Below are 27748 nucleotides of genomic sequence, written 5' to 3' on the forward strand. Positions count from 1 at the left end.
AGTGTCGCCCACACGGCTGCCAAGAAGTCCCTGAAGTGCAGGGGCACCCGGACTCTAGCCCTGGACCCCTCTCCTTCCCACAGAGGCGCCCTGCAAGAGACAGGTCTGCAGCATCAGCGTTGTACAGGGCAGGGGGCCGGATGCACCGGCCGACCGCAGAGCGGCATATGGGGAGCAACTGCTGTGTGTCGGGACCTGGCACAGCGGGTGGCGCAGAGCAGGGGATGACACAGCTCCTGCCCGACCCCTGCACTCGGTGCAGGGCAGACAGCCTTGTGCTCAGAGACTGAGGACAAGGCCTGAGTGGGGGAAACCCAGGAGAGCCTGTGAGAGTGGACGGCCCTTCTGAGCAGCTGGGACATGAAGGAGTAGAAGTGGCCGACCAGGGGAGGCAGGAACACCAAGAGGCCTGGGTGTTCAGGGTCAGCCAAGACCAGCACAGCTGGAATGCAGTGAGCAGGGGAGCGGCCCCGAAAGGGTGCAAGGGCAAAACAACACCGTAGCCCCACACCAGCTGCCAGGTACGATCTCAGCACTCTGCGAGAACTGCCTCATATGATCCCCAGAACATCCCATAAGAGGAAGGTGCAGTGACCATCTGTTTACAGGCGAGGAGGCAGTGCCTACGGTCACACAGACCTCATGATACCAGGAGACCCCACAGGCCGTCCAGCTCCAGAGCCCATCAGCCCCTAGACCCTGTGCCCAGCAACTCACCGAGGCAGGAGTCCAAACACGGCCCAGCAGGGACAGGACAAGTCAGTGGGCGGCCTGACATCACCCATCCCAGCGTCGCCCTGGGCCTTACCTGCCCCTGCACGATGGCCTTCAGCAGAGCCAGCACCGCGTGCCGGGCCTCCAGCGGCCGCTCCGGCTGCAACAGATCCGCGACCGCCTTCCAGAGTGCTTCCACTGCGTGCTGTCACCAGCAGAGGGGACAGCGGTGAGGATGTGCTCTCCAAGAACCCTGGCCCCGGCAACTGGAGCAGTGCCGTGAGCGGAGGACAGGGAGGAACAACGGGGGCTTGTGACTGAGAGCCCCACCTCCAAAGCTCGTATCTCCTGTGTCTCCTGCAGCCTGAGATGACCACAGGCTTCGTACAGGGAACGGCTCAGAGCTGCCTCAAACCCCAGCAGGTCCCTTTAACTCCCACCAGGTGACAGACTGGGGGCTGAGAGGACAGCAGCAAGCCAGGGCAGCAATGGTGGCCTCACCTGGAGCAGGAGGGAGTCCCACTAGAGCTGCCGGAATGCTGGCAGGAAGTCATGGGACAGTCTCAGAATCACAAGTGCACACTAAGCCCTAGGGCTGCACCTGACCCAGAAACCCTGCTTGTGGCTCTCCTCTAGTGAACACACCAGCATCGGGCCCTCGACCCCATGCCCCTGCCCGACCTCTGCTGCCTGCCTGACCTGCTGAGAAAGAGCGCTGCGTGGCCTTCTGAAATCTGCCTCCTCTAACTACCACCCAGCCTGTGAGGGGCTCATCCCTGCTCCCTAAAGCTGCCAGAATCAGTCTCACTCGGCAGGGGTTGGGGCTGGCTCTCACCACCTTCCCTTCTCCACATTAACCAACAGCCACGGCTTTCAGACCACAGGCTCATTCCTGGCCTTACTCCTCTAAGGAGGGGAACTAAAATGGCCGTGTTCTGGCCAAGTGCGGTGGCTCACACCTGTAATCTCAGCACTTTGGGTGGCAGAGGGGAGAGGGTCACGTCAGCCCAGGACTTTCAGACTAGCCTGGGCAACACAGTGAGACTCTGTCACGACAAAAAATACAAAACTTAGCCAGGCATGGTGCTGCATGCCTGTAGTCCCAGCTACTTGAGAGGCTAAAGTAGGAGGATCACGTGAGCCTGGCAGGTTGAGGCTGTAGTGAGCCATGATTGTGACACTGCACCCCGGCCTGGGTGACAGAGTGAGACCTTGTCTCTAACCAAATAATAACAAAATGGCCGTGTTCTTTTAGATGTCATCTGACCAACATCCCAACCAATTCAGACAACTGGCACTCTCACCTCCTTTGTCTCATTGACAATACTCTTACCGTTGCAACCTGAGCTGCAAAGATCCGTGGACACAGGGTCCGGGACCATCCCAGCCTCGGAGGCCTATTTATCCACTCACAGGCTGCCCCGTACCCACACAAACAACTTTCAGAACAGGATGCAGGACACTTGTTCTTTTTTTTGTTTTCTGAGACAGTCTTGCTCTGTTGCCCAGGCTGCAGTGCAATGGCACAATCTCAGCTCACCACAACCTCTGCCTCCTGAGTTTAAGCGATTCTCCTCCCTCAGCCTCCCAAGTAGCTGGGATTACAGGTGCCCGACACCATGCCCAGCTAATTTTTGTATCTTTAGTAGAAACAGGGTTTTGCCACATTGGCCAGGCTGGTCTCGAACTCCTCACCTCAGGTGATCCATCCACCTTGGCCTCCCAAAGTGCTGGGATTACAGGCATGAACCACTGCGCCCGGCTAAGAACACCTGTTCTTTACACTTATCTTTGGTAGCGTGCGGCCAGCATGTTTCAGATGAGCTGCTGCAGAGGTAGCAATCACTCTCCTCTTAGCAGATCTGAGCATGAGAGGTCCAGGTCTCACTGCTCTCCCACACACAAATGCTGGGCAAGGCAAGGGCAGAGCCCTCAGGTGCTCTACCAGCAACCTGCACTCCCAAAATGACCACTTCCTGTCCTGTCCACAAGTCATCAGGAAAGTCTGGCAATGTTTGCCCAAAATAAATATTTCTATGTCCGTGAGGTCGCCCAATACCACCGACCAGTCACCCTCCCAAAATGGCAACAAGACCAGCGTGCCTAGGATTGTTCTCTGTGGAACAAACCCTTTCTTGATTTTTCTTGGCCTGAACTTGTAACAGGAGAGAGCCAGTGAGCATGCGTTTCTATCAGCCACTACAAACTGTTCCTTTTTTTTTTTTTTTTGAGACAGAGTCTTGCTCCGTCACCCAGACTGGAGTGCAGTGGGGCAATCTCGGCTCACTGCAACCTGTGCCTCCCGGGTTCAAGCGATTCTCCTGCCTCAGCCTCCCAAGTAGCTGGGATTACAGGCATGCGCCACCACACCCGGCTAATTTTTGTATTTTTAGTAGAGACGGGGTTTCGCCATGTTGGCCAGGCTGGTCTCGAACTCCTGACCTCGTGAACCATCCGCCTCGGCCTCCCAAAGTGCTGGGATTACAGGTGTGAGCCACCGCGCCCAGTCTTTTTTTTTTTTTTTTTTTTTTTTTTTTTTTTTTTTTTTGAGACAGAGTCTTGCTCCGTCACCCAGACTGGAGTGCAGTGGGGCGATCTCGGCTCACTGCAACCTGTGCCTCCCGGGTTCAAGCGATTCTCCTGCCTCAGCCTCCCAAGTAGCTGGGATTACAGGCATGTGCCACCATGCCCGGCTCATCATCTTTTAGTACAGACGGGGTTTCGCCATGTTGGCCAGAGTGGTCTTGAACTCCTGACCTCGTGATCCACCCACCTCGGCCTCCCAAAGTCCTAGGATTACAGGCATAAGCCCCCGCACCCCCGCTCGGCATAGAAATCCTTTCTGGTGTTGCTAGAAAAGCCTAATCCCTTTTCTCCCCATTTCCACGCTTGATTGGTCCCTCAAGGTTGTATTCGGGGCATTTCCAGTAGCTTCCCCATCACTACGATGAAAGCTAAATTCCCCTAAAACAGTGCAAACTGGCTGGGCGCAGTGGCTCACGCCTGTAATCCCAGCACTTTGGGAGGCTGAGGCAGATGGTTCACGAGGTCAGGAGTTCAAGACCAGCCTGGCCAACATGGCGAAACCCCGTCTCTACTAAAAATACAAAAATTAGCCGGGTGTGGTGGCGCGTGCCTGTAATCCCAGCTACTCGGGAGGCTGAGGCGGGAGAATTGCTTGAACCCAGGAGGCAGAGGCTGCAGTGAGCCAAGATTGTGCCAGCCTGGGTGACAGAGCAAGACTCCATCTCAAAAAAAAAAAAAAAAAGTGCAAACCAGATCATCAGCAGTCAGCTGTCAACCATGCTCCTAAAAAAAGCAAACTGAGGCTCTGAATAGTCTACGTGCCTCTCTCTAGTAGCTCAACTGGATAAACCTACCTCTTCAAATTTCTTGGTTTTTGCGACTTCACAAATCTGCCCTATCATCCGGATGCGATTGTTGAGGCCACATTCCATGCTCAGTTCCTGGAGAGAGATGAAAGAAGAAAAAGGGGCCAGTGCTCAGGCCACGGTCTCCTTAACTGCAAGTCACAAACCACCTAAAGACTCCCACTGCATTTTCCAGACTAGAGACTTAAAACAGATCTTTCTGGAATCAAGATTCACTTGACCAGCCGCGGTGGCTCAGGCCTGTAATCCCTGCACTTTGGGAGGCCAAGGCAGGTGGATCACCAGAGGTCAGGAGTTTGAGACCAGCCTGCCCAACATGATGAAACCCTGTCTCTACTAAAAATACAAAAAATTTGCTGGGCGTGGTGGTGGGCGTCTATAATCCCAGCTACTCGGGAGAGTGAGGCAGGAGAATCCCTTGAACCCAGGAGGCGGAGGTTGCAGTGAGCCGAGATCGCGCCCCTGCGCTCCAGCCTGGGTGACAAGAGCGAAACTCGGTCTCAAAAAAAAAAAAAAAAAAGATTTACTGAGGGGCTTTACTGCTCCATCCCGAGGAGTTGAGAATGTGCAATTTTTTTTCACAACTGCAAATGTTGTATTGAGATAAAACATAACATGAAATACAATTTCAAACTGCACAATTTTTTTTTAGACGGAGTTTTGCTCTTCTTCCCCAGGATGGAGTGCAGTGGCGCGATCACGGCTCACTGAAACCTCCGCCTCCCGGGTTCAAGCAATTCTCGTCTCAGCCCCCCGAGTAGCTGGAATTACAGGCGCCCACCACTATGCCCTGCTAATTTTTGGTATTTTTAGTAGAGACGGGGTTTCGCCATGTTGGCTAGGCTGGTCTCAAACTCCTGACCTCAGGTGATCCACCCGCCTCGGCCTCCCAAAGTGCTGGGATGACAGGCGTGAGCCACCGCACCCAGCCAGAATGGACTATATTTTATTCATCAGTTGATGAACGTTTTAGTTGTTTCTAAGTAGAAAACTTTACAAGTGCAAAAATTCAGCATTTACTCATGGGCAAAACACAATGCCAGGCATGTGTGACAAAGACACAAACACACATAAAAGATAAGGACCTAGCCCACGTGCGATGGCTCATGCCTGTAATCCCAGCACTTTGGGAGGCCAAAGCGGGCAGATCACCTGAGGTCAGCAGTTCAAGACCAGCCTGGCCAAGATAGTGAAACTCCGTCTCTACTAAAAATACAAAAATTAAATGGGTGTGGTGGCACGTGTCTGTAGTCCCAGCTACTCAGGAGGCTGAGGCAGGAGAACCACTTGAAACTGGGAGGCAGAGGTAGCAGCGAGCAGAGATTGTGCCACTGCACTCCAGCCTAGGCAACAGAGCAAGACTCAGTCTCAAAAAAAAAAATAAAATAAAGAACCTACTTCTCCCAGGAACTCACATGTTATCATGTAACACCTGGTCATATCCTTACCTGTGAAGATGATGATACTCAAGCCTCATCTATAAAATGGGCTTTCTTTCATCAACATCTGAATAGTAACTCAAGTGTGCCTGAACCAGGTCACCAAGATCCTGACTTTCGAAGTCTCCTGAGGAAGGACATGTCGGCCTCCAAGTACTGGAGACAGCATTCCTGTGCAGACAGTTGCCAGCAACCCATCTCCCACAGAACCTGGTGCAAGACCAAACCCAGCCTTCTCCACACTTCCCTCTAGCCTAGCAAAGACACAGGTAGCTCACTCACTCTCAGTATTTCCGCGGTGATGATAAACTCCGTCTGTTTACCGTCTGCAGACCTGGGATTTGGCCTCGGTGTTCCCAGTCCCAACAGAATCTTAAACTTCTCCTTCAAGCCTGAATCTTTGCTTGTTGGTTTGGCCATGGTGGACCAGGACGCACCAAAAAACCCCTCTGTGCAAACGAAACAGGAATGGGGACATCTGAGCAACACCTCTGCCCACCTTCCCCACTGCGGACCTCCAGCCGTCAGGACCCTGGGTCTCTGGTGGGCATAACCTTTCCTCCCACACTCCCTGGGAGAACTCAACTACAGCCCAGCTGACCAGCTCGCAAACAGGCACCTAGGAAAGCCCAGGAGACACCAGGCCTGGTCTAGAGAGCTCTCTACTCAGACGCTGCCGCCCGCCCCGCCCGACTCAGTGCACGGGTTAGGACTGCCGCCGCGAAGTCCTGGGAGCCCCGACGTTTGCCGTCTCTCCTCTCCCCATGTGAAGCAGGAGCTGTCACGGAGCCGCCTGCAGCAGAGACCCGTTCGCACCCGCCATGACTTAAAACTAAGGGATGCTCGGAGCTCCGGAGTCGGGTTGCAGTGGGCGCGGGTGAGGGCCCGGGACCCGGACACTGCGGGGTCCGCCTCTCTAGGCCGCTGCCCCACTGCCCCATGGGGACCGCCACTTACCCCGCGCCGCGCCACCGCGCGCCGGGCCGCCCCGACGCGGAGAAAGGCGCACCCCCCTGGCCCCGGGACGCCGCCGGAAGCGCGACCCGCACTTCCGGCAGCGGCATTGCGCGGAGGGCCGCCTTAGGAGCTTGCTGGGAGTTGTAGTTCTGGCCGCCCTCTGGCGGAAAGGCCGGCGATCCTTGCATCACGTGACGGGGCCGCATGGGCCGCCGGGATGTGTAGTCCGCAGGAGTCCGGCATGACCGCCTTGAGCGCGAGGATGCTGACCCGGAGCCGGAGCCTGGGACCCGGGGCTGGGCCGCGGGGGTGTAGGGAGGAGCCCGGGCCTCTCCGGAGGAGAGAGGCTGCAGCAGGTAGCGCCGCGCCGTGGCTGGAGCGTGGGAGGAGGCGGGATAGGGGCTGCAGGCTGGAGTCCCGGGCCGCCTCCTGCGGCTCCCAGCTGCGCGGGCAGGGGCTGCAGACCCGGCAGCCGCGAACGGTTCCCACGTGCGGCCCTGCGTTCCCACCTTGCGCCTTTTTCCCAAAGATTGCGGTCCGCAGGGGCTGGGTTTCGGGCGCTCCGCTCCGCTGCCCCCTTTCGCCCCAAGCAAGAAAACGCTTCCTTTCCCACCACTCTGTCCGGGACTCTCCACTCCAGGCTCTGTGGGTCCCATCCCCGCCCTCCTGCAGTGAACTTGCTTTCCTCGGAGAGGCTGGGTGCCAAGGACACACGCAGCCAGAAGCCTGCTCCCCCAGCTCGGGGGAGGGTGCCTCTGAGGGAAAACAGGAAAGGGCATGGCACTTATTATATTTATCCTGCAGCCGTTGAGGACCTGCTGGGGGCCAAGCACTGCAGTGAGCAGTGAGGGACACGGACAGGGCCTCTGCGCTAGTCCCGCTGGGACTTCTGCAGAATTGGCCAGAGGGGATTCCCATAGGCACCCAGGGACCCCAGGGGTAGTCCAGACTATGGCAGGAGGAACTGGTGCAGCTGGGAGCAGGCAGGTGGTGATGCCAGCCAGGGTGGCAGGAGCTTTGATGCCAGGATAGAGTTTGGAGTTTATTATGACAGCAAACGGAAGTCAATTAGGAGGTTTTGTTTGTTTGTTTTGAGATCGGGTCTTGCTCTGTCACCCAGGCTGTAGTGGAGTGTTGTGATCTCAGCTCACTGCAACCTCCGCCTCCCAGGTTCAAGCAGTTCTCCTGCCTCAGCCTCCCAAGTAGCTGAGACTATAGGCCCCTGCCACCACACCGGGCTAACTTTTGTATTTTTAGTAGAGATGGGGTTTTGCCATATTGGCCAGGCTGGTCTTGAACTCCTGACCTCAAGTGATCCACCCACCTCGGCCTCCCAAAGTGCTGGGATTACAGGCTTGATCCACCGCGCCCGGCCGGCCAGGATTTTTTAAACGGGAGTGACACAACCTGATGTGGGTGTTAGCAGACTGTCTCTGGTGCAGTATAGAAGATGTATTGGGGGCACCTTGGTACAGGCTGTTGCTAGAGTCCTCATGAGCTAACGTGGACCTTGTCAGGGTCGCTGGCATAAGGAGGGCCCACATACCCCAGACTGCAGAGGGCAGAGCACCCCAAGTGTATTAGATGATGGACAGTTATGGCATGAACGAGTGAGGGGTAAGCTAGCAGGCGGGATGGCACCCCTACCCTACCTTCACCTGTGGCCCCACCAGAGGGACTGCGTGGTGCTTTTTGCAGAAGCGAGGAAAAGCCACAGCCCCGTGAAGCGTCCGCGGAAAGCACAGAGACTGCGTGTGGCCTATGAGGGCTCGGACAGTGAGAAAGGTGAGGGGGCTGAGCCCCTCAAGGTGCCAGTCTGGGAGCCCCAGGACTGGCAGCAACAGCTGGTCAACATCCGTGCCATGAGGAACAAAAAGGATGCACCTGTGGACCATCTGGGGACTGAGCACTGCTATGACTCCAGTGCCCCCCCAAAGGTAGGCAGGGGCCCCATCTGCCCAGATGACCCCCCGTCTTAGCAAGGTACTTGTTTTCTTTCTACCCGGTGGCTTTTGGCTGGCACCCTCCCCTGCAGACAGCACCTTGGGAGGATGGACACCCGGTGCCTCAGAGCATCGCCTGCATCACTGTAGCCACTCAGCAGGTCAGGACACCAGTGGTTTAGGGCCTCGTGCTGGAACTTCTGCCCAGTGCAGGCGTGACCTGGGCTTTGTGTGATATCAGGAAGGAAGAGTTCATTTTGCTTCACGGTCCCAGGGCCTGAAACCCTTAGACCAAGCTGAGTTCTAATCCCTATTCTGCTACCAGGTGGCTTGGATACAGGCCTCTCTGAGCCTCAGTTTGCTTGTCTGTAAAATGGGTAGTATGGGCCAGGCATGGTGGTTCAGGCCTGTAATCCCAGCACTTCGGGAGGCCAAGGCGGGTGGATCACCTGAGGTCAGGAGTTCGAGACCAGCCTGGCCAATGTGGTGAAACCACGTCTCTACTAAAAATACAAAAATTAGCCAGGTGTGGTGGCAGGCACCTGTAACCCCAGCTACTTAGGAGGGCGAGGCAGGAAAATCGCTTGAACCCCGGAGGCGGAGGTTGCAGTGAGCCAAGATGGCACCACCACACTTCAGCCTGGGTCAAAGAGTGATACTGCATCTCAAAAAAAAACATTTGTTTTAAAGGGTAGTGTGATGATTCACGAAGCAATCATAATAGTAGTGGCCAATGGCTGTTCAGTAGTGATGGGCCAGATACGATTGTTTGGGGGTTTTTTTTGAGACCAAGTTTTGCTCTTGTTGCCCAGGCTGGAGTGCAGTGGTGAAATCTTGGCTCACTGCAACCTTCGCCTCCGAGGTTCAAATTATTCTCCTGCCTCGGCCTCCCGAGTAGCTGGGATTACAGGCATGCACCACCGCACCCAGCTAATTTTTGTATTTTCAGTAGAGACAGGGTTTCACCACGTTGATCAGGCTGGTCTCAAACTCCTGACTTCAGGTGATCCGCCTGCCTTGGCCTCCCGAAGTGCTGGGATGACGGGTGCGAGCCACCGCGCCCGGCCACATACGATTCTAAGCACTGAGATAATTCATTTAAGCTTCACATTACTCCAGTGAGTCAGGTACTATTATTGTCCTGGTGTTGTAGATGACCAAACATACCCAAACCAGACCTCCCCACCCCACAGGGGGAGGCTGATGCCTCAAGTGTGGCCCAGGGCAACAAACCAGGGTGTGTCGAGGACGGGGGGCGGAGCCTGGCCAGGGAATCACCCAGGACCCGCCGCCACCCCGGTCCCTGTCACTGCACAAGCAGGTACGCAGGTACCAGGTGCTGCTGTCACTGATGCTCTCCAGCCAAACCAAAGACCAGGTGACGGCGGGCGCCATGCAGCGACTGCGGGCGCGGGGCCTGACGGTGGACAGCATCCTGCAGACAGATGACGCCACACTGGGCAAGCTCATCTACCCCGTCGGTTTCTGGAGGGTGAGCCCTGCCTGTGGCAACGGGGGCCGGGTGGCAGTGGCCTGAGAGAGACCTCAGAAGGCTGAGGGGTGGCAGTGGCCTGAGAGAGACCTCGGAAGGCTGAGGGGGGTGGCGACGGTGCAGGAAGTGAGGGTCAAGCATCTCAGGCTCGGGGGTCCCCCTGAAGCCCCCCTCCCAGGCCGTGGGGCCCTGGGGCCTGACGCCCAGTCCCAGCAGCTCCTTGGCCTTCCTGTTCGCATCCTCCCTTCCTTCCTCTGCTTCCCCGCCTCGCCGCCTGCCCACCCTTCCTCACCGCCAAGGCTGCCTGCCCACCCGCCTTTCCCTTTGTTTACTGCTAGCCTCTCCCGGTGTGTCACCCCCTCCTGTCCAGAGCCCCTCACCCTCCGGGAGCCTTGGGGAGGCTGCTCCCCAACCCCGCCGAGCACTGGATGGTGGTGGGCGGATCTGTTGAAAGCAGCTTGGTGGGTGGGGCCGCTTCCCCTTGGCACCCGCGTGGGCCGCAGTTTCTCAGATGGGTTTTAAATAGCCCTCTCCACTCAGGCACAGGATGGGAACCACCCGGCAGGCCTGGCAGCTGGTGGGGAAGCCCCAGCTCCAGCCCTCCTTCCTGAAGGCGCAGGTGCAGCCAAGCCCCACTCCTGGGAGCGGCTGGCCTGCTTGGCCTGGCCTGGGTGCTGGCAGGGAATGACGGGCAGGGGAACCCAAGCCAGAGCCTACACACGCATCATTGGCCCACACGGGTGGGAGGAGGGGGTCAGGCCTACCTTGGGCCTCCCTGCTGCCCTCCGCTTGTTCCCGCCTCCTGGGGGGCGGGGGCTGAGCTTGCACACGTCCTCAGCAGGTGCAGGTAGCTCTGGCCCACCTGTGGGTCTCCTGGGGGCTGCATCCTCCCAGGTTGGGCTGTGCCCTTGCCTCCAAGGCTGAACCCACCCCTGTCTTTCAGAGCAAGGTGAAATACATCAAGCAGACCAGCGCCATCCTGCAGCAGCACTACGGTGGGGACATCCCAGCCTCTGTGGCCGAGCTGGTGGCGCTGCCGGGCGTTGGGCCCAAGATGGCACACCTGGCTATGGCTGTGGCCTGGGGCACTGTGTCAGGCATTGGTGAGTGGCACACACCCCCAGGAGGGCGGGGCTGGCTCCAGCCCACTGGCTGCTCTTGGGATTCCCCACATCCTTGTGACCTGTGACTCCACTTCCAGCCCATAGAGTCAGAAAGGTGCTCCCAGGGTGGAGCCAGGCCAGCCCCACTCAGAGACAGGTGCTGGGGCAGGAGGTCACATGGGCTGAGCACCTGCTCTGTGCAGGGCTCTGAGAGAGGCCCCGGAGCTGGACTCCATCTGCGTTGTATTCGGGAGAAATGTGGAGCGAGGAATTCCCCACTCGTGGAGTGGAAACCCTGATGGTTGTGCAGGGTGCTCTTGGGGCCTGGCTTGGGCCCAGGGCCTCTGGGAAGGCCCCCAAGGTCATCCTTCACCTGAGAGCTGCAGAGCAAGGTGGGGTGAGCCAGGCCAAGAGGAGGAAGTGTGTTCCCAGCAGAAGGAACAGCATCTGTAAAACCATGATGCGAGAGAGAGGGCCAGGAGCAGGAAGTTCTGGAATGAGATGAGGGCAGAGTGGGGAGGTAAGGACTGAGGAGGGAGGAGGAAGAGTATCCCCTCAGCAGGTGGGGTGGGAAGGGAGGTGCTGTGGGGAGAAAGGGGGAGGGTGGGGAGGGAGGCTCTGCGGGGACAGGAGGGGAATGGTAGGGAGGGAGGCGCTGGGGGAATGGGGGAGGAGGGTGCAGAGGGAGGTGCTGAGAGGATGGGGGGAGGGTGGAGAGGGAGGTGCTGCGGGGAGAAGAGGGGATGGTTGAGAGGGAGAAGAGGGGAGGGTGGGGAGGGAGGCACTGGGGGGAGGGCCCTCCTTGAATCCTTTTCCCAGGTCCTGGTGTCTCTTCCTAGCACCGGAGGCTTCTTGGCAGTTGGGTGCAGACAGACCCCTGGGTTTGGGGTGGGGCTGCCTCCTCCTCGGCTTTGTCCAGAGGATTTGGGGCTCCTAAGGCCACACGCAGCCGGGCCCAGCCAGTCCAGAAACCAGGGCTTGGCCCTGCCCTCTGTGTGCCCCCATCCCAGGCCCCTTTGGGACTCCTGCAGGGGGCCTGTGCCGGAGGGGGGGGGCTTGCAGCACTTTCTGGTGGGCAAGAGGGCCACCAAGGGCTGAGGGCCTCTATTCTGAGCAGGGGGCCACCTGGTGAGGCTGAACAGCCACAGCAGCCCCAAAGAGCCAGAGCCAGGCCAGGTGCGCCAGGGCAGGGCCTCCTCCCCACTGAGACTCCCAGCGTCACCACCTGCCAGCCTCTCAGTGGACACTTGAGCTTATCTGGGCGGCTGTCCTCAGCTGCCCGTGTCCCTGGGGTGCTGCATTGTGGTTGGGCAGGGCTGTGGGGGAAGGTCCCTGCCCGCAGCCAGGCAGGGAACGGGCTTTGGGAGCAGCGGGCACAAGAGACAGGCATGTGGAAATACCTCCCTCTCCAGGTGTCTGTGGGCCTGACCACCTGCAAGGAGACCCCAGGGCTGCCTCCTAGGGGTTCCCCGAAAGAGAAACACTCTCAGTTAAAATGTCAGAGCTGGCTGGGTACAAGGGCTCAAGCCTGTAATCCCAGCACTTTGGAAGGCCGAGGTATGTGGATCACCTGAGGTCAGGAGTTCAAGATCAGCCTGGCCAACATGGTGAAACCCGCTCTCTACTAAAAATACAAAAATTAGCCGGGTGTGGCCAGGCGTGGTGGCTCACGCCTGTAATCCCAGCACTTTGGGAGGCCGAGGCAGGCAGATCACGAGGTCAGGAGATCAAGACCATCCAGGCTAAGATGGTGAAACCCCGTCTCTACTAAAAAACACAAAAAATTAGCCAGGCATTGTGTCAGGCGCCTGTTGTCCCAGCTACTCGGGAGACTGAGGCAGGAGAATAGTGTGAACCTGGGAGGTGGGGCTTGCAGTGAGCCGAGATCGCGCCAGTGTACTCCAGCCTGGGCGACAAAGCGTGACTCCGTCTCACCAAAAAAAAAAAAATTAGCCAGGCGTGGTGGCAGGAGCCTGTAATTCCAGCTCCTCGGGAGGCTGAGGCAGGAGAATCGCTTGAAACCCAGAGGCGAAAGTTGCAATGAGTAGAGATCGCACCATTGTCTGTATCCAGCCTGGGTGACAGAGCAAGACTCCGTTTAAAAAAAAAAAAAAGCCACAGCCATAGATTGCTGGCTCCGGTCCCAGCTCTGCACCTCCTGGCTGGGTGACTCTGGGCCAGGCCCTTGGCTTCTCTAAGCTCTGGCCACAAAGTGGGTGAGGCAGTCCTCGTCATTCACTGTCCAGGTGGGCAGGAGGCTCACACAACGTGACGTGGCCTGACTCAGCCTTGAAGCATGGCCACTTCCGTGTTACAGAGGAGGAAACTGAGGGTCAGAGCCCCAGGGGTGTGACCCCTCAGGCCTCGTGGTCTGCCCACACCCTCGGACACCTTTTTCCAGGCAGCAGCGAAGGAGCTGGTGCAGGCCTCGGCTTTCTCTTTGGGAAACACTGGAGGAGGAGGCAGGGCTGGGGCTGCAGCTGGCCGGGGCCACCGGGTGGGAGAAGGGAGCCCCAATGAGCAGACGCCTGGGGTGGCCAGCTGAGGGGAGCAGGAGCCAGAACCCAGGTGGACAGCAGCTGCGGCCGGCCAGGCCATGCTCCCGCTGTGTCCCTGACCGCTGCAGTGGCAGGTGCTAGGTCTGCAGGCAGTGACCTCATGCCGGCCTGCCAGGCAGAGCTGTTGCCACCCAGCCTGGTGCCCAGAGCCAGTGCTTATGCCGAGAGGAGCCTCAGGCCACAGGAGACAGACAGAGGGAAGCCTGGATGGACCCTTCCGGGGACAGGGCCACGTTCCTGGGGAGGCTGAGGGCTGAGAGGTTCTTCGGAGTCAGGATCCTGCCGGGCCTCGGTTTCAGCATCCGTAGGACCTCATGAGGACTCACTGAGCTGGCCAATCTCTCTGGCAGGGTCTGGCCCCCAGCAAGCGTTTGTCCAAGCGAGCTGTCGCTGTTATTGTGTGGAATAGAGCTCCGAGCAGAGCCGAGTCATCACCCCCAGGCCCTGCCCAAAGCAGAGACCCCACCACCCACACATCCATCTAGCACCAGTATTGGGAGTGGGCAGCCCAGAACAGAGCCCCCCAGGCTGGCTCAGGTGATGGGAGAGAGGCCTGCACCCCAACAGAGGGCTCAGCCCCTGCCCCAGCACCTCAGGGGCAGCCGAGATGGTCACATGTAGGCTTGCAGCCAGGGCTTTGCGGTTCCAATGTCTAACTGGAGGGCCATGGGGGTGGTGGCAGACTCGCCTCTGGGCGGGGAGGGGCACGGACTAGGCTGGTGGAGTGTGCCCCTGTTCACCCCGCTTGGCCTCCCAGCAGCAGTGGACACGCATGTGCACAGAATCGCCAACAGGCTGAGGTGGACCAAGAAGGCAACCAAGTCCCCAGAGGAGACCCGCGCCGCCCTGGAGGAGTGGCTGCCTAGGTATGAGTATGTGGGGGGCTTCCTAGGGAGAAGAGCTCACCCCGCCCTCCGTCAGCACTGACCCAGCCCCCACCCCCACAGGGAGCTGTGGCACGAGATCAATGGACTCTTGGTGGGCTTCGGCCAGCAGACCTGTCTGCCCGTGCGCCCTCGCTGCCACACCTGCCTCAACCAAGCCCTCTGCCCGGCCGCCCAGGGTCTCTGATGGCCGCGTGGCTCTGGCCGAGGTGCCGCTGTGGCCACCGTCTGTGAAGTGGCTTTACGCTTCAGGAAGCCACGCCTGTTGAATAAAGCTTTGGTGTGTTTGCAGATGGGATCTGGCTGATGTCTGTCCCTGAGGGGGCAGAGAGCCTGGGAATCGCATACAAGGGTGTGTTCGTACACACCCGTGCTCGCGTGTCTGGAGCAGGGCTGCCTGGGAGGCCGGCTGGGGATGTGACAATCTTTGCTATGTACTCAGGGAGGGGGAGGGGGTGTGCATGAACCTGGGAGGGAGGAAGTGGGGAGAGCCAGCTGCAGCCAGCTGTTGGAAGTCCGCTGGGGAAGCAAGCAGCCCCCGGGCAGCTGGCTGGGGACCCTGGCCCCTCATGCTATCCATCGCCGGCCCCCCAGCTTCCCAGCCCGGACACCGCCAGCTCCTGAACTTTCATGCCCTCAAAGCCCAGCCTCTGCCAGGGTCCCACCCCTGTTTACAGAGCTACCCGGCCTTGAAAGGGACACTGGGGACCCAGGCAGGGCGCCACAGGGTACAAAGCTTGACCTGTGACTGCTAGAGGTCGCAGGGTGAATTGGGCAAAGGGTGGCCCGTGTGGGTGTTGTGTGGGGCCAGATGGCTTCAGAGGGAAGGTCAAGGTGGGAGGCTGAGTCTGCCAAATAAGAGAGATGGGCATGGGCCCAGGATGTGCCACACAGCAGGGGGTCCCATGGGGGTCAGCGGGGGAGATGGAGCAGGGCTGGGAGCAGATGGATGCAGGGCACGGGCTCAGGAACGAGACCGTTTCCAGCTGCTGAGACTCGGGGAGGGGGCTCCCTGAAACAGCCTCATCCCTCCGCTCCTCTCACCCCACGGGGAGGAGGCTCAGAAAAGACAGAGGCGTGTGGGTCCCAGGCAGGGCCTGTTTATTCTGAGAGCGCGCATGCGCTATGGCTTACGAGGCAACAGCGGTGCTGGTCGATCGGTGGTCGGTTCAGGGGTGCGGGGCCCGGGAGGGAAGTGCAAAGTCAACAGGGTGTCCACGGGGGAGCCCGCCAAGCAGGGCTGAGCCAGAGGCCAGGCGTCCTTCCCGGGTGCCGCTCTCACACACCTACGTTCCCCAGGCCTGGGAGCTGCCGCGCGGAATGAGGGGCCTGTCCAGAGGCCGCCCTCCTCGGGGACGTGGGGCCTCCATCCTCAGGCCCCTCGGAGAGCCCAGGCCCCCAGCAGGGCACAGGCGCACAGGGTAGCTGGGTGGGGAGCAGGGCGTGGCCTAGGGACCCCCACACCAGGGCAGGTGGGGAGGGGCAGCTCCTACGGCCACATCAGGCCTCCCTGGCCTTACCCGAGGTCCCCACAAACAGGCTGGGCGCCCCAGCTTGGCCACTGGGAAGTCCCAGGGACTCCCACTCAGGACGGCCGCTGCTGAGGGGAGGGGGCGGGGAGGAAATGGTTTGCAGAGAAAGGTTTGTTTTATTGCAATTATTTAGAGCCGTCCCAAGGGGAGGGGAAGGGGGAGGGGAAGGGGGAGGGGAAGGGGGGCCTCTGGTATTAAGTGGAAACATGTGTGGAGCTGGAGATCTTTTTGGAAAAAAAGCAAAAACACAAATTCCTTTCAGTCAGCAGGCCCCGGCAGAGCAGCAAAGGCCCTCACCCCGCGGCTGCCGCGCGCTCGCTCTCTCTGTCTCTCTCTGTGTCTCTCTCTGTGTCTCTCTCTCTCTCTCTCTCTCTGTCTCTGCCTCTCTCTCACATCTCTGGGTCTCTCTCCCCCTATCTTGCTGCCACAGGCCCCCAGTACCTGGTGGGCAGGGGCAGGATGGAGGCTCACCGGGGCTGGGGCTGATTTCTGGGCAATGGCAGGACCACCCTCCAGTCCACTGAGGCTGGGGGAGCTCGGGGCAGGCTGAGGCCCAAGGTCCGTGCGGGAGGAGTCCCAGGGCCCCGAGACAGGCAGGAAGGGGCTCAGAAGTTGCTGAAGATTTCACGCTTCCTGTTCCAGTCCATCTGTGGCGCGCGCTTGTTGACTCGCGTGGCTCGAGCCTTCTCCTTGGCCTCGGCCGCCGTGGGGCTCAGGTGGAGGCCGCTCTCCTGGAAGGGATCTCGCTTCCAGGCACTGCCATCCTGGGGTGAGCACGGTGGGTGGGGTGTCTGGAGTGAGCCCTAGTCCCACACCCCAGACGGTGGCCCCTCCTAGGGAGCAACCAACAGAGGCTGCCTGCTGGGGCTGGGGCTGGGGCTGGGGCTCACGAGGGCTTCCTGAACAGAGACCCCACTGCCCGGGCTGACATCTCCACAGACGCCCACCCCAAGGCCTCTAGCAGCCCCACGTGTGAGCTCAGGAGTGGAGGAGAACATCCATACCTCAGTGTCCTTGTCGGAACCAGGCAGGTCACTTCGGGACGAGCACGCAGAGCCACCATTGAGCTGGGAAACCAAGGGCAGATTGTGGTTTCACAGACACACACAACACCTGCACACGCACACATGTGCACAGAGGCACACGCCCCCCCAGTGTGTGCTTCTCCACTCGGCAGGGGGCCTCGGGCCTCTGGTGGACTCCAGATGCGGCGGGGCAGGCACCGGGTGCCTGGCAGTGACAGGCAGGTGGCCTGGCCGGCTCATGGTGCAGAGGGGGTTCAGGTGCAGGAATGGCCGGCGTGAGCAATGCCTGGGGTGAGGCCACCGCCAGCTCCCTGAGGAGGCAGAGACTGGAGGGCAACTCCTTACCAGGCGGTGCCCAGGAGAGGACAGAAGGCAGTGGCCCCGACCCCAGGCGCCCCACGTGGCTTGTGTGTGGCACTGACCCAGGATGAGACCCACAGGGGCATTAAAGGGAGGTGACAGGGCTAGAATCGGGTGTCACTAGCACACGAGGACAGATCTCCAGGGAGAAGGGGGCCTCTGTCGGGCCTGGGTACCCCCAGAGGCACCCTGTGTCTCATGGGCACCCCACCCTCTTACCTGGGCAGGGCTGGTTCCATTGGTGACAGGTGACGGCAGAGGACCTGTGGGGACAGCGTGTCAGTGGCTGCTCAGCCACCACACCGCACCCACCCTGTGCCCTGGGCCGTGGCCCACCTTCCACGTGCTCCTCGGTGGGTGTGACCCGAAGCCGCTTGAAGTGTTCATCTGTCTCGGGGTCCACAACCAGCAGCCGGGCCTCGTCCTCCCGTGCCTTGATGCTGGCCACCACCTCAGCATGGCGCAGTCCCTCCACGTTCTGCCCGTTCACCTGCCGCCACCAGCACGTATCAGCCCCGCCATGGGCCCAGACAGCCCCCAACGCCGCGTGGCCAGGTGTGGCATCAAATATTCATCACAGCCACCGCCCACCGAGGCAGCAGGAGGCACACCAGCTCAGGTTCCCAGCGTCTCCCTCCTCCCTGCAAGGACCCAGGGCCCCAGTGTGGACAGGTGCGGGGCACCCAGCACCCCGCAGCCCTGGTGGGCCGGTACCTCAATGAGCCGGTCCTGGGCGCGGAGGCCAGAGCGGGCGGCAGGTGAGCCCGGGTCCACGGAGCGGATGTACTGGCCGGGCCGGGACTTGTCACTATGCAGGTTGAACCCATAGCCCTGAGGTCCCTTTCGCAGGTGGCAGAGCCGAGGGCGCAGCTCCCTCAGGGGCCCACTGACATCCTGCAGGCCCAACGGACAGGGTCAGTCTCTTGCTCCAGCCTCCCGCCTCCAGAGGCCACTCCCCGGTGGTGCCCGCTGCCCAACCTCGGTACCGTGCCCCCCACGGGCAGGCCCAGGTCTCAGTGGCAAACACTCCGGGCACCCAGGCTGCCTGTGACAGAGTTTTAGCTGTGGGAACTTGGGCAAAGCCTGTTTTCAAACCCAGAAGCCTCCCCGACGGGCCCAGCCGCCTTCCCGGGTTGCTGGGAGAATTCCTTTGGCTCGAGGCCAGCGTGGCGCACAGGCAGGGCGGGAGGAAGCACCAGGTGGGATGAACTGTCGCCGTCGGCCTCCTGGGGCGGTTGTCCCTGAGGGCTCTGCCTGTGCGTCCCCCTGCCCCGGGCTCTCCTCCAGAGCGTGGGGCAGGCGCTCCTAGGCCAGCAGTTTTGTTTTCTCTCCAGAGGCCTCCGTGAGGCTGGCTGCGGTGGCGGCTCTGTTTGCTTTCACATTCCGGGAAAATGAGCCGCCCCACCCCCGTGGGCCCAGCAAGCAGGGGCTGGGGCAGGAGCTTAGCGTGGACAGGGCACAGAGGGCCTCCTGGTGCCCGGAAGGACCCCCCGCTACCATCCCAGGCCCTGCCCCATGTTACCTCTGGCATCCTGCAGTAGGGCTCTGGGCCAGGGGACCATGCAGGCAAGGCCAGGCCCAATGACCACCTCCCAGCCAGGGGGTGGGCCAGGGTGCGGCGGCGGTGGCCAGCGGCTGCCCGTGCTCAGTTAAACATGGCGGTGGCCGGAGCAGGCAGGAGGCAGCTCAGGTTTCCAGGGAGCGCCAAGCTTGAGGGCGTGCGCAGGGGAGACTGTGCAGGCGGGCTGGGGGCTGCCAGGGCCCTTCCCTCACCTCCTACCTCCCTGTGTGTCCCTGAGGGACCACAGGCCAGGCCAGGCCAGGGCTGGGGCGGCATGGCAAGAGGGGCGCTCAGACCTCAGGAGGGCAGGTCTCCAGGCCTCAGACACCCCCAACCCCCTCCAGCCACCCACCTTCAAGCTCACTCCAAACCCCAATGGACCGGAAACGGCCATGTCAGCGGGGGGGCCGCCCCGCCAAGGGAGCAAGGGGGTCCTTCTCCACACAGCTAGTGCTCTGTCCCCTGGGCTCAGGACCTGCCCTTGGTCTGGAACACCCTTCTCCTGTCCAGCCTGCCAGATGCCTCATCTGAAGCCTCCTGCCCACCCTCTGAACCCTCTCTGCATGGCCACCACCCAGCCCGTCACACCAGAAACTCCAGGGACAAGGCTGTGGCTCCCTGGCCCCGCAGGGGCTCAGCTGGGCCACATGGGCTGAATTGGAGGGTGCAAGACCCCCAAAATCTCCAGGGCCCCACCACATAGACCCGCTCCTCCCCCAGACACACCTGGTGGCACAGGCGTGGGGCTTCAAGGCTGACCCTGACACCTGCCCACCAAAGTGCCCCTCAGGGATGCAGTCACAGCACAGCCCCCAGGCTGGCCTGGGACGGAGGGAAGGCGTGGGGACAGGAGCCCAGTTCGGGAGGGGAGGTGGAGCACAGCCCCCAGGCTGGCCTGGGACGGAGGGAAGGCGTGGGGACAGGAGCCCAGTTCGGGAGGGGAGGTGGAGCACGGCCCCCAGGCTGGCCTGGGACGGAGGGAAGGCGTGGGGACAGGAGCCCAGTTCGGGAGGGGAGGTGGAGCACGGCCCCCAGGCTGGCCTGGGACGCAGGGAAGGCGTGGGGACAGGAGCCCAGTTCGGGAGGGGAGGTGGAGCACGGCCCCCAGGCTGGCCTGGGACGCAGGGAAGGCGTGGGGACAGGAGCCCAGTTCGGAAGGGGAGGTGGAGCACAGCGCCGAGCCTGGCCTGGGACGCAGGGAAGGCGTTGGGACAGGAGCCCAGTTTGGAAGGGGAGATGGAGCAGGGCCCCCAGGCTGGCCTGGGATGCAGGGAAGGCGTGGGGACAGGAGTCCAGTTCGGGAGGGGAGGTGGAGCACGGCCCCCAGGCTGGCCTGGGACGGAGGGAAGGTGTGGGGACAGGAGCCCAATTCAGTGGAGGAGGTGGGAGCGTGACATGGTCCCAGGCCGCAAAGACACATCACACAGCCACAGACACAAGACATCCACACACACCTGCAAACACGCACAGCAGCCCACACATGCGGCCAGCCCCACAGTGCTGGCCCGGCAGCCCTTCCCACGCCTGCACAGTGGCCTGCGGGGCAGGGTTTCTCAGGGCACCAGACAGGAAGCAGGATCTGGTGGGTGTCTGGGGCCCTGAGGCCAGGCCAAGGACCCCTCAGTGTTCTCAGGGTCATTCTGGTCACCCCTCTGCCTCTGTCCAGAAGCAGCCGTCTTTCACTCTACAAGGCAAGAAGTTCTGCCTATCAAACCGAAACCCCTTCATTGTCAGCAGGGTCCCGGTGGCGCCAGGCACAGCACTAAACCCTCAGGTGGAGGGGCTGCAATGGAGGGGCCAGGGTGGGCTGCTGGCAGCACATGGGCTCATGGGGAAGGGGGGCCCAGAGAGCCGAGGAGCTCGGGCGGCGTTCATAGCTCACATTCCTCCTCCCTGCCCTGGCTCAGCACACACTTCCTGCCGCCTCCCGCCAGGCCCTCGGGCTCCCACGGGCTCCAGGCTCCCTCCCTGCCGGCGGCCAGCAGAGAGCTGGACCATCCCTGGTCCCCCAGCCATGCCTGTGTCCGGACAAAGAGGCTGGCATGGGGGTACCCTGGGCACCCCCCCAGATGGTGACGCACCAGCCCTGGCAGAGAAAGGCCTTCATTGTTGCTCAGCGACCAGCCTGCTTACATCAAGGTCCCGGAGTCCCCTCCTTCCACCCCGGGAGGCTGAGCGGCTGCCGGTTCCTCCTAGCCCTCCCTTCCTCCCACCCCACCTGACCTGTACCAGCCTCTGGGGTGGGCTCCGTGGAGGGGCTCCTGGAGCCCGGGCAGGTGGCGTGGCACTCCCGGAGCGCGCCATGACAGTGGCACAGTGACAGCAAGTGGCAGGCGTCCGGCCGGGGTGGCCTGAACTCTCTGGCCGACCCAGGCTGCCACCCCACTTATCTACCTCCCTCTGCGGCCCTGGCTCCCCGGGGATGGGTGGGGACGTGGGGGCTGAGTCACTCTGGGGAGCAGGGTGATGACTGAGCCCACTCCCCTGCGAAGGCTCCAGCCCGGCGCCCCCCACCCAGCTAGGCTTCCGTCCCAAGAAAGGAAGGAAGCTGCTGGAAGGCCCTGCCCTGCCCCAGGACCCAGGGCTGAGGGGACAGGGAGGAGTCCCGGCCCCAGAACACAGGACGGTCCTGCTGAGGCTCCAGAGGAGCAAGAGCCAGGGAAGCCCGGAAGCCCCCGCAGGCACCGCGCCCCAACCACACAGCCGCCTCCCGCAGAACTGTCACCCCTCACACCTGCTCTTAGCCCCCAAGGCCCTCCAGACGGGGGTGGAGACATGGGCTAGGGGCAGGGGGCAGAGGGCTCAGGGTCTGCCACCACCTCCAGGGCCTGGCACCGCTGGCCACCCCGTCTCTGTTTGGGGGCTGTCCCCTGTCGTCACTACTAGGATCAGCTGCACTGCAGCTGCGGCCACCCCCAGCCTGGTGTGGCCCAGGGCTGAGTCATCACTAACTAGGCCTTCACGGCCCCCAAAAGGAGGGGCCAACCACATCAGTGTCCTCCCCTGCCCACCTCCCCTATCCCCAGCCAGGACAGAGGACACTGAGAGCCACCCTTAGCTCCCAGGGGGCACCCAAAGTTGGGCCCTCTCCATCCTTCACCAAAGACAAACTACACACATCCCTTCCAGAGCTCTGCCTCTCTGCCACCAGTGCCCCCACTGGAGCCATCCCCGCAAGGTAAGCTTTGCCCTCCTGGGCTCCCTGACCATCTGAGGCATGCCCTGAACCCAGGCTGAGAAGGGCAGGATCTGAGCCTGCTCTGTGGAGGTCAGGTGAGGCCCACCTCTTCCTGCCCATGCTGGGAGCTCAGGTGAAGAAACCTCAGGTCCTGAGCCAGGCGCAGGGGCTCACACCTGTAATCCCAGCACTTTGGGAGGCTGAGGCAGGCAGATCACTTGAGCCCAAGAGTTTGAGACCAGCCTGGCCAACACGGTGAAACCCTGTCTCTACCAAAAACACAAAAATTAGCCAGGTGTGGTGGTACACACCTGTAATCCCAGCTACTCAGCAGGCTGAGACATAAGAATTGCTTGAACCCAGGAGGAGGAGATTTCAGTGAGCCGAGATCGCACCACAGCACTCCAGCCTGGGCGACAGAGTGAAACTCCATCTCAAAAAAAAAAAAAAAGAAAGAAAGAAATGAAACCTCAGACCTCGGGGGCCGGGTACAGTGGCTCACACCTGTAATCCCAGAACTTTGGGAGGTCAAGGAGGGCAGATCACTTGAGATCAGGAGTTCGAGACCAGCTTGAGCAACATGGTGAAACCCCGTCTCTACTAAAAACACAAAAATTAGTCAGGTGTGGTGGTGCGCGCCTGTAATCCCAGCTACTGGGGAGGGTGAGGCAAGAGAATCGCTTGAACCCAGACGGCGGAGGTTGTAGTGAGCCAAGAAAGAAAAAGAAAAAGAAACCTCAGGTCTTGATGCCAGAAGAGAGAAGGGGAGACCCTGTTCCTTGGGTGCCCCCTGACCTCCTGGAGCCCCTGTCCCCAGCCAGACTCATGCACAAAGGGACCTGCCACTCAGGCCACCCTTTGTTCCTCTAAAAATACACCCAGAGGAAGCCCCTCCTAGGGCTTCCTGCAGCCCCCAGAGCCTGAAATAGCAGAGGGGGAAGGTCCCACCCAAGGCAAGGTGCCTGGGCCACCGCACCCTCCAGATAAAGTCCGAGGGCCGGATTTTTCCACAGGAAGGTGAACCATGCGTTTGTGTCCAAATCAATGGACAAACGCCTGAGGCAGAGGGGGAGCTTCCTCCTGGGGGAGGGAAGGTGCCTGGGAAAGAGGGAGGCCCCAACCCTCAGCCTGGAGACAGGGGCTTGGGACCAGCCAGCCCCCCTGCAAGGCCAGCCCCCCCACCAGCCCTGGGCTGGGCACCTTGGCCCTGAGCACCACTGTGGCCTGCCCTCAAGCCCCAGGAACAAAACGGGTCCCACAGGTCCCATGGGCAGGCCTGCGCCCAGGCTGGGCTCCCCACAGGGAATGCTGTCTCCCTGCCAAGCCGCTCCCCCCGGGCTCAGCTCCTAGGGGCAGCCAGCTTCAGCAGTGACGTCTGCGAAAGGGAGAAAGTGAATGTGTATATCCCCTGCACCCTCAGAACTCCAGATCCCACACCCCTGCCCCAAGCGCGGTTCTCACAGTGGGGTCTGGCCAACCCCTGGACTCATATCCCCTGAAGGGATTTCTTTCTTTTCCTTTTTTTTTTTTTTTTTGAGACAGTCTCACTCTGTCGCCTAGGCTGGAGTGCTATGGCGGGATCTCGGCTCACTGAAACCTCCGCCTGCCGGGTTCAAGCGACTCTCCTGCCTCAGCCTCCCAAGTACCTGGGACTATAGGCGTGCCCCACCATGCCCAACTGATTTTTGTATTTTTAGTAGAGACGGGGGTTTCACCACATTAGTCAAGCTGGTCTCAAAATTCCTGACCTCAGGTGATCCGCCCACCTCAGCCTCCCGAAGTGTTGGGATTACAGGCGTGAGCCACCCGCAGCCGGCCAGGGATCTCTTTGAAAATGAAAAAAAAAAAAAAAGGTAGGAGAGAACATGGAGATAATGCCATCAGGGCCTCCAGGAAGATAGGACAGACAGCTTCAGGCTGTTCCTCCTGGCCCCCAAGGCCTGCCAGGCCGCCCCTCCCAGTCGGCCACCTAGCAGGAGGTGGAGCAGGCCGCGCCTGTACTTTTCTGGGTCTCCTGGCTGGGAGCAAGGGCAGGGGAAGGAGGAAGTACTACCCAGCAGGAGTCCAGGAGGAACAGCAGACAGGGTCCCAGGGCCCTCCCTTGTATCTAGGGGGAGGGGTGGGCTCACCCTGGAGCCTCCTGGACCCCCAACTCCACTCCCATGCTCCCAGCCCCACCCACGCCACGCCTGGCAGAGTGGCCTCCTAGGCTTCCCCAACCACGGCGCTGCCTGCGGAGAAGGCCGGCCCTCTCCCAGGCCTTCCCGGCACGCAGGCGCCTTCAACAGAGACAAAGACAAAGCCACGGATGACACCCAGCACAGGCACAGAGCTGGGCACACGCAGACCTGGAATGCCTCTTCCCAGGGTTCCTCAGCCACGAGGCTGGGGGCTGGGGAGGCGGCAGCTTGTCAGAGTGACCCCTCCATAGGGCAAGTGGCTCTGGAGCGTCCTGGAGAAGAGGAACAGGCCAGGCTGCCCTGACCCTACCCAGTTTAAAACACAGGCTGAGGGTAGAAACAGTGGCCCCCAGTGGCCAACAGGATGGTCCCTGGGGCAGAAAAGGAGCCCCAAAAGGCAGAAGAGACCAAGACTTCTGGAGGTGACCAGAGGCAAAGATCGTCGTCAAAAGCTGAGAGAGCCTCTGGGAGAGGCTAGGGTGGTCCCTGTGGGCCAAGCCTGCCATACCTTCTTGCCAGCTTCGGAGCTGCGGCTGCCGGTGTGTGTCCAGTCTGGCTTCGGCTCCCAGGGGTCGTGGGCGGGTGGGAGCCCTTGCTGGGCCATCTCCTCGGTACAGGTCAGCTGCCGCCGGCGGAGCTCCTCATCTGTCTCCTGGTCCACCACCAGCAGCCGAGTCTGCCCCTCCACAGCCTTGATCCTTTGCACCACCTGGGGCGAATGGGCGACAGGAGCGGGTCAGTGGCCCACATTCCGGGCAGCACATGGGCAGTGGCACCACTCTGGGCTGGCCCAGGCGTGTGGACAGGCAGCTGGTCTGCATGGGCGGGTGGCTGCACCAAGAGGCCTGCCGGCCCCGCCCCCCACCCCCGGACTCCAGCGGCTCCCTCCCTCTGCACTCAGGCTCGGGACACTGAGGCCCAGGCTGTGAGGGCTTCAGGGTCCTCCCAGAGCCTTGCCCTTAGCCCAGGGTCTTCTCCAGGTGGGGCTGGGAAGGGGCTGCAGGATAGGGCTGCTGGGTAAGTCCTGTCTGGAAGTGACAAAAATGGTGCATAGTGGACCTTCAGGTTTTCAGTCTGCCTGTCCCTGTGCGCGCATGCATCCATCTGTTTCAAAGTCTGTGTCTCCGTCCAGGTTTGAAGGAGAGGTGTGTCTCCCTGGGCCCCAGTTTGAGTGTGTCTGTGCCCATTCCTGTCATTCTCTGCCGTGCAGCGCGGGAGTCTAAACTCCTGACCCTAGGCCTTGTATCTACCTCCAGGCCATGGCCGTGGGCCCATTCCCTCTGGATCTGCAGAGAGGGGAAGGGCTGGGCTCCTGGCTCGGGCACCCACACACAGCCAGGGAAGCAGGATTCAGGTGCAGCCGGCGAGGGGGAGAGGCAGGTGCACCTGTGGACAGCTGTGGCACGGTGGCCGTCGGTGTGTGCGTGCAGGTGCCTGTGAAGTGTCTGGACCACGCGGGGGGCCAGCGCACACCCCTGGAGAGAAAGCAGTGCCCACTGGGAAGCGGGCAGGAAGAGGGGCAGCCCTACTCCCACCTGCGGCCTGGGGGAGGGTAGACAGGGCTCCCCACCAGCTGCCGGGCTCAGCAGGGGTGGTGAACAGATAGGAGGGACTGAGCCAGGCCCATCTTCCCCCAGCCCTCCTCTCTCCCCATGACCCAGAGTGAGACAAGAGGAACCCAGTGCCCAGCTGCTTCTTGACTATGTGTCCCAGACAAGTTACCCTCAATCTCTGGCATCAGTTTCCTCAACTGTCAAATGGGGCAGTAACTGCCCCTCTTGCCCTCCTGGGGCAGTGGGGAGAGTCCACCATGGTCTGTGTGTCCAGTCCTCAGAGACCAGCCCCACAGGGCCTTGGAAAAGCAGGTGTTCCCAGGGCGAGGGTGGCAGTGACTATCCAACAGCAGCCTGGCCCCAGCCCTGGCAGCCCTACCCTCAATCCCTCAGGTCCAGGCCCCTGGCCTGATCCCCACATTCTTCAGCAAACAACCTTACACAGCAGACACTCTGGGTGGAAAGCATGGGGCCGGCCGACAGAGTGACAGACAAGGCACCAGCTAAACAGGAGACCAGCTCCAGGTCCAGCTGAACCAACCTGCTAATCTCTAGGTTCCAGGACCAGCCATGTAGACAGGTTATGGATTCATCGGTGCTGTGAGGGACAGGGGACCTGGAGGACAAGGGGTGTGTGGACGCTGGACCCCAACCAGGGTCTGGAGGGAGTCCCTGGCCTGTGGGAGACAGACACACCTCAGGGGTCAGAACCCACAGAGAAAAGGCTCTGTTCTCCTTAGCTAGGAGGCAGGAGGCTTCGGCCAGTAACCCCAGCCAGGCTAGGCAGCCTCTGAGGAGGAGTAGTGCCTTTGTAGCTAAGGAATGTGGTTGCCACCAATGGCCAACTCAGCCCGGTCCCAGACACACCAGCTGGGACACACTAGAGTACAGACACAAAGACTCACCGGCCTGCAGACAGTGATGAGTACACTAGCCAGGCGTGCACACACACAGAGCCCAGCTCCCATACGCCCAGGAGTCCAGACCTGTACACACACAGGCACACGTGCAGACCTGTATACTCACACACACACTACAGCACACACAGGTGCAGACACACTGATGCCTTTACTGCGACCCCTCCTGGGTACGCACAGGCAGGCGCATGCACACATGGCTGACCCCAAAGGGACCTGCATACACACGCCCAGCTGTGTTCACACGCACACGTGTACACACACACCCGGGCAAAAGCACCCAGGTCTTCACCTTTCCGGAGGGGCTCCAGGCTGCCCAACACCCTCCTTCATGGCACACTGAGGCCAAAACGCGACCAAAGGGCGAGGCCAGCGGCCAGGAGCCGCAGTGCGGGCCCCTCCCTGCCAGGATGCCCCCCCCCCCAACCCCCGTGCAGGACTGAGCTTCCTGCGCCGGGACTCCGAAGGCGCCGGGCCGCTGCCTCCCGACAACGTCCGCGTCCTCCCCGCGGGAGCCCCCTCGGGCCCCCGTGCGACCCCTGCTCGCCCCAGGGGGACGCGCTCGGGGAGGGGGCGGCGGGCCGGGGGCGAGCGCTGGCCCCCACCTGGTGGTGCGTCTCGCCCTCCACGTTGACGCCGTTGACCTCGACCAGGCGGTCCCCAGCGCGCAGCGCGGCGGCCTCGGCGGGGGAACCGGGTTCCACGCGCCGGATGAACTGCCCGCGGCGGCCCTTCTCGCCGTGCAGGTGGAAGCCGTAGCCCTGCTCTCCGCGCACCAAGCGGCACAGGCGCGGCCGCAGCGGCTCCGGCGCGGCCATGGCGCCCGCTGCCCACCGGCCGCCCGCGGGCAGGGGCGCGGGGGAGCTCGGGGGCGGCGGCGGCGCTAGGCACCCGGCGGTGGCTTCGGCGGCGGCTCCTGTTCGGCTCCCGTCGCCTCGGGATCCGGCTCGGGCTCCAGCT

At 61.3% G+C, this 27748-nt stretch overlaps 3 protein-coding genes across 23 annotated transcripts in view; 1 reads left to right on the plus strand and 2 right to left on the minus strand.

The window, feature by feature from the left end:
• The window catches only part of TSC2 (TSC complex subunit 2), a 39977-nt gene extending 33330 nt beyond the window's left edge, over positions 1–6647 (minus strand). For 14 of the 16 annotated variants that reach the window (XM_063598200.1, XM_008959833.4, XM_063598198.1 and 11 more), the window contains exons 1-4: positions 6503–6647; positions 5828–5994; positions 4095–4181; positions 809–919 (exon numbers count right to left, since the gene is read on the minus strand). In XM_063598200.1, coding sequence (XP_063454270.1) covers positions 809–919; positions 4095–4181; positions 5828–5965 — 336 coding nt within the window. In that variant the 5' untranslated portion in view covers positions 5966–5994; positions 6503–6647. The remainder of the gene's footprint in view (positions 1–808; positions 920–4094; positions 4182–5827; positions 5995–6502) is intronic. The other 2 variants (XM_003807693.6, XM_008959834.5) reach the window with 1 other exon arrangement.
• NTHL1 (nth like DNA glycosylase 1) lies at positions 6576–14773 on the plus strand. 3 transcript variants are annotated; one of them, XM_003807699.4, is made up of 6 exons: positions 6576–6858; positions 8201–8439; positions 9767–9937; positions 10881–11040; positions 14359–14464; positions 14546–14773. In XM_003807699.4, exons 1-6 carry the CDS (start codon positions 6720–6722, stop codon positions 14667–14669), a joined length of 939 nt encoding a protein of 312 aa, XP_003807747.1. In that variant the 5' UTR covers positions 6576–6719; the 3' UTR covers positions 14670–14773. The 3 variants fall into 3 exon arrangements, with proteins under 3 accessions (XP_003807747.1, XP_008958078.2, XP_024781754.1); XM_024925986.4 differs by having other exon boundaries at positions 6741–6858; positions 8176–8439; XM_008959830.4 differs by lacking the exon at positions 9767–9937 and having other exon boundaries at positions 6724–6858.
• Positions 14774–15566: 793 nt separating this feature from the next.
• NHERF2 (NHERF family PDZ scaffold protein 2) lies at positions 15567–27748 on the minus strand. Of its 4 annotated transcripts, XM_034940998.4 has the most exons (7): positions 27394–27748; positions 24827–25027; positions 18114–18293; positions 17736–17889; positions 17619–17662; positions 17019–17081; positions 15567–16778 (listed from the first exon to the last, which is right to left on the minus strand). In XM_034940998.4, exons 1-7 carry the CDS (start codon positions 27604–27606, stop codon positions 16620–16622), a joined length of 1014 nt encoding a protein of 337 aa, XP_034796889.1. In that variant the 5' UTR covers positions 27607–27748; the 3' UTR covers positions 15567–16619. The 4 variants fall into 4 exon arrangements, with proteins under 4 accessions (XP_034796889.1, XP_063454326.1, XP_008958075.1 ...); XM_063598256.1 differs by having other exon boundaries at positions 15567–17081; positions 27394–27712; XM_008959827.5 differs by lacking the exons at positions 24827–25027; positions 27394–27748 and adding an exon at positions 21190–21631.

The sequence above is a fragment of the Pan paniscus genome, chromosome 18 (genome assembly GCF_029289425.2).
Source record: "Pan paniscus chromosome 18, NHGRI_mPanPan1-v2.0_pri, whole genome shotgun sequence".
Lineage (NCBI taxonomy): Eukaryota > Metazoa > Chordata > Mammalia > Primates > Hominidae > Pan > Pan paniscus.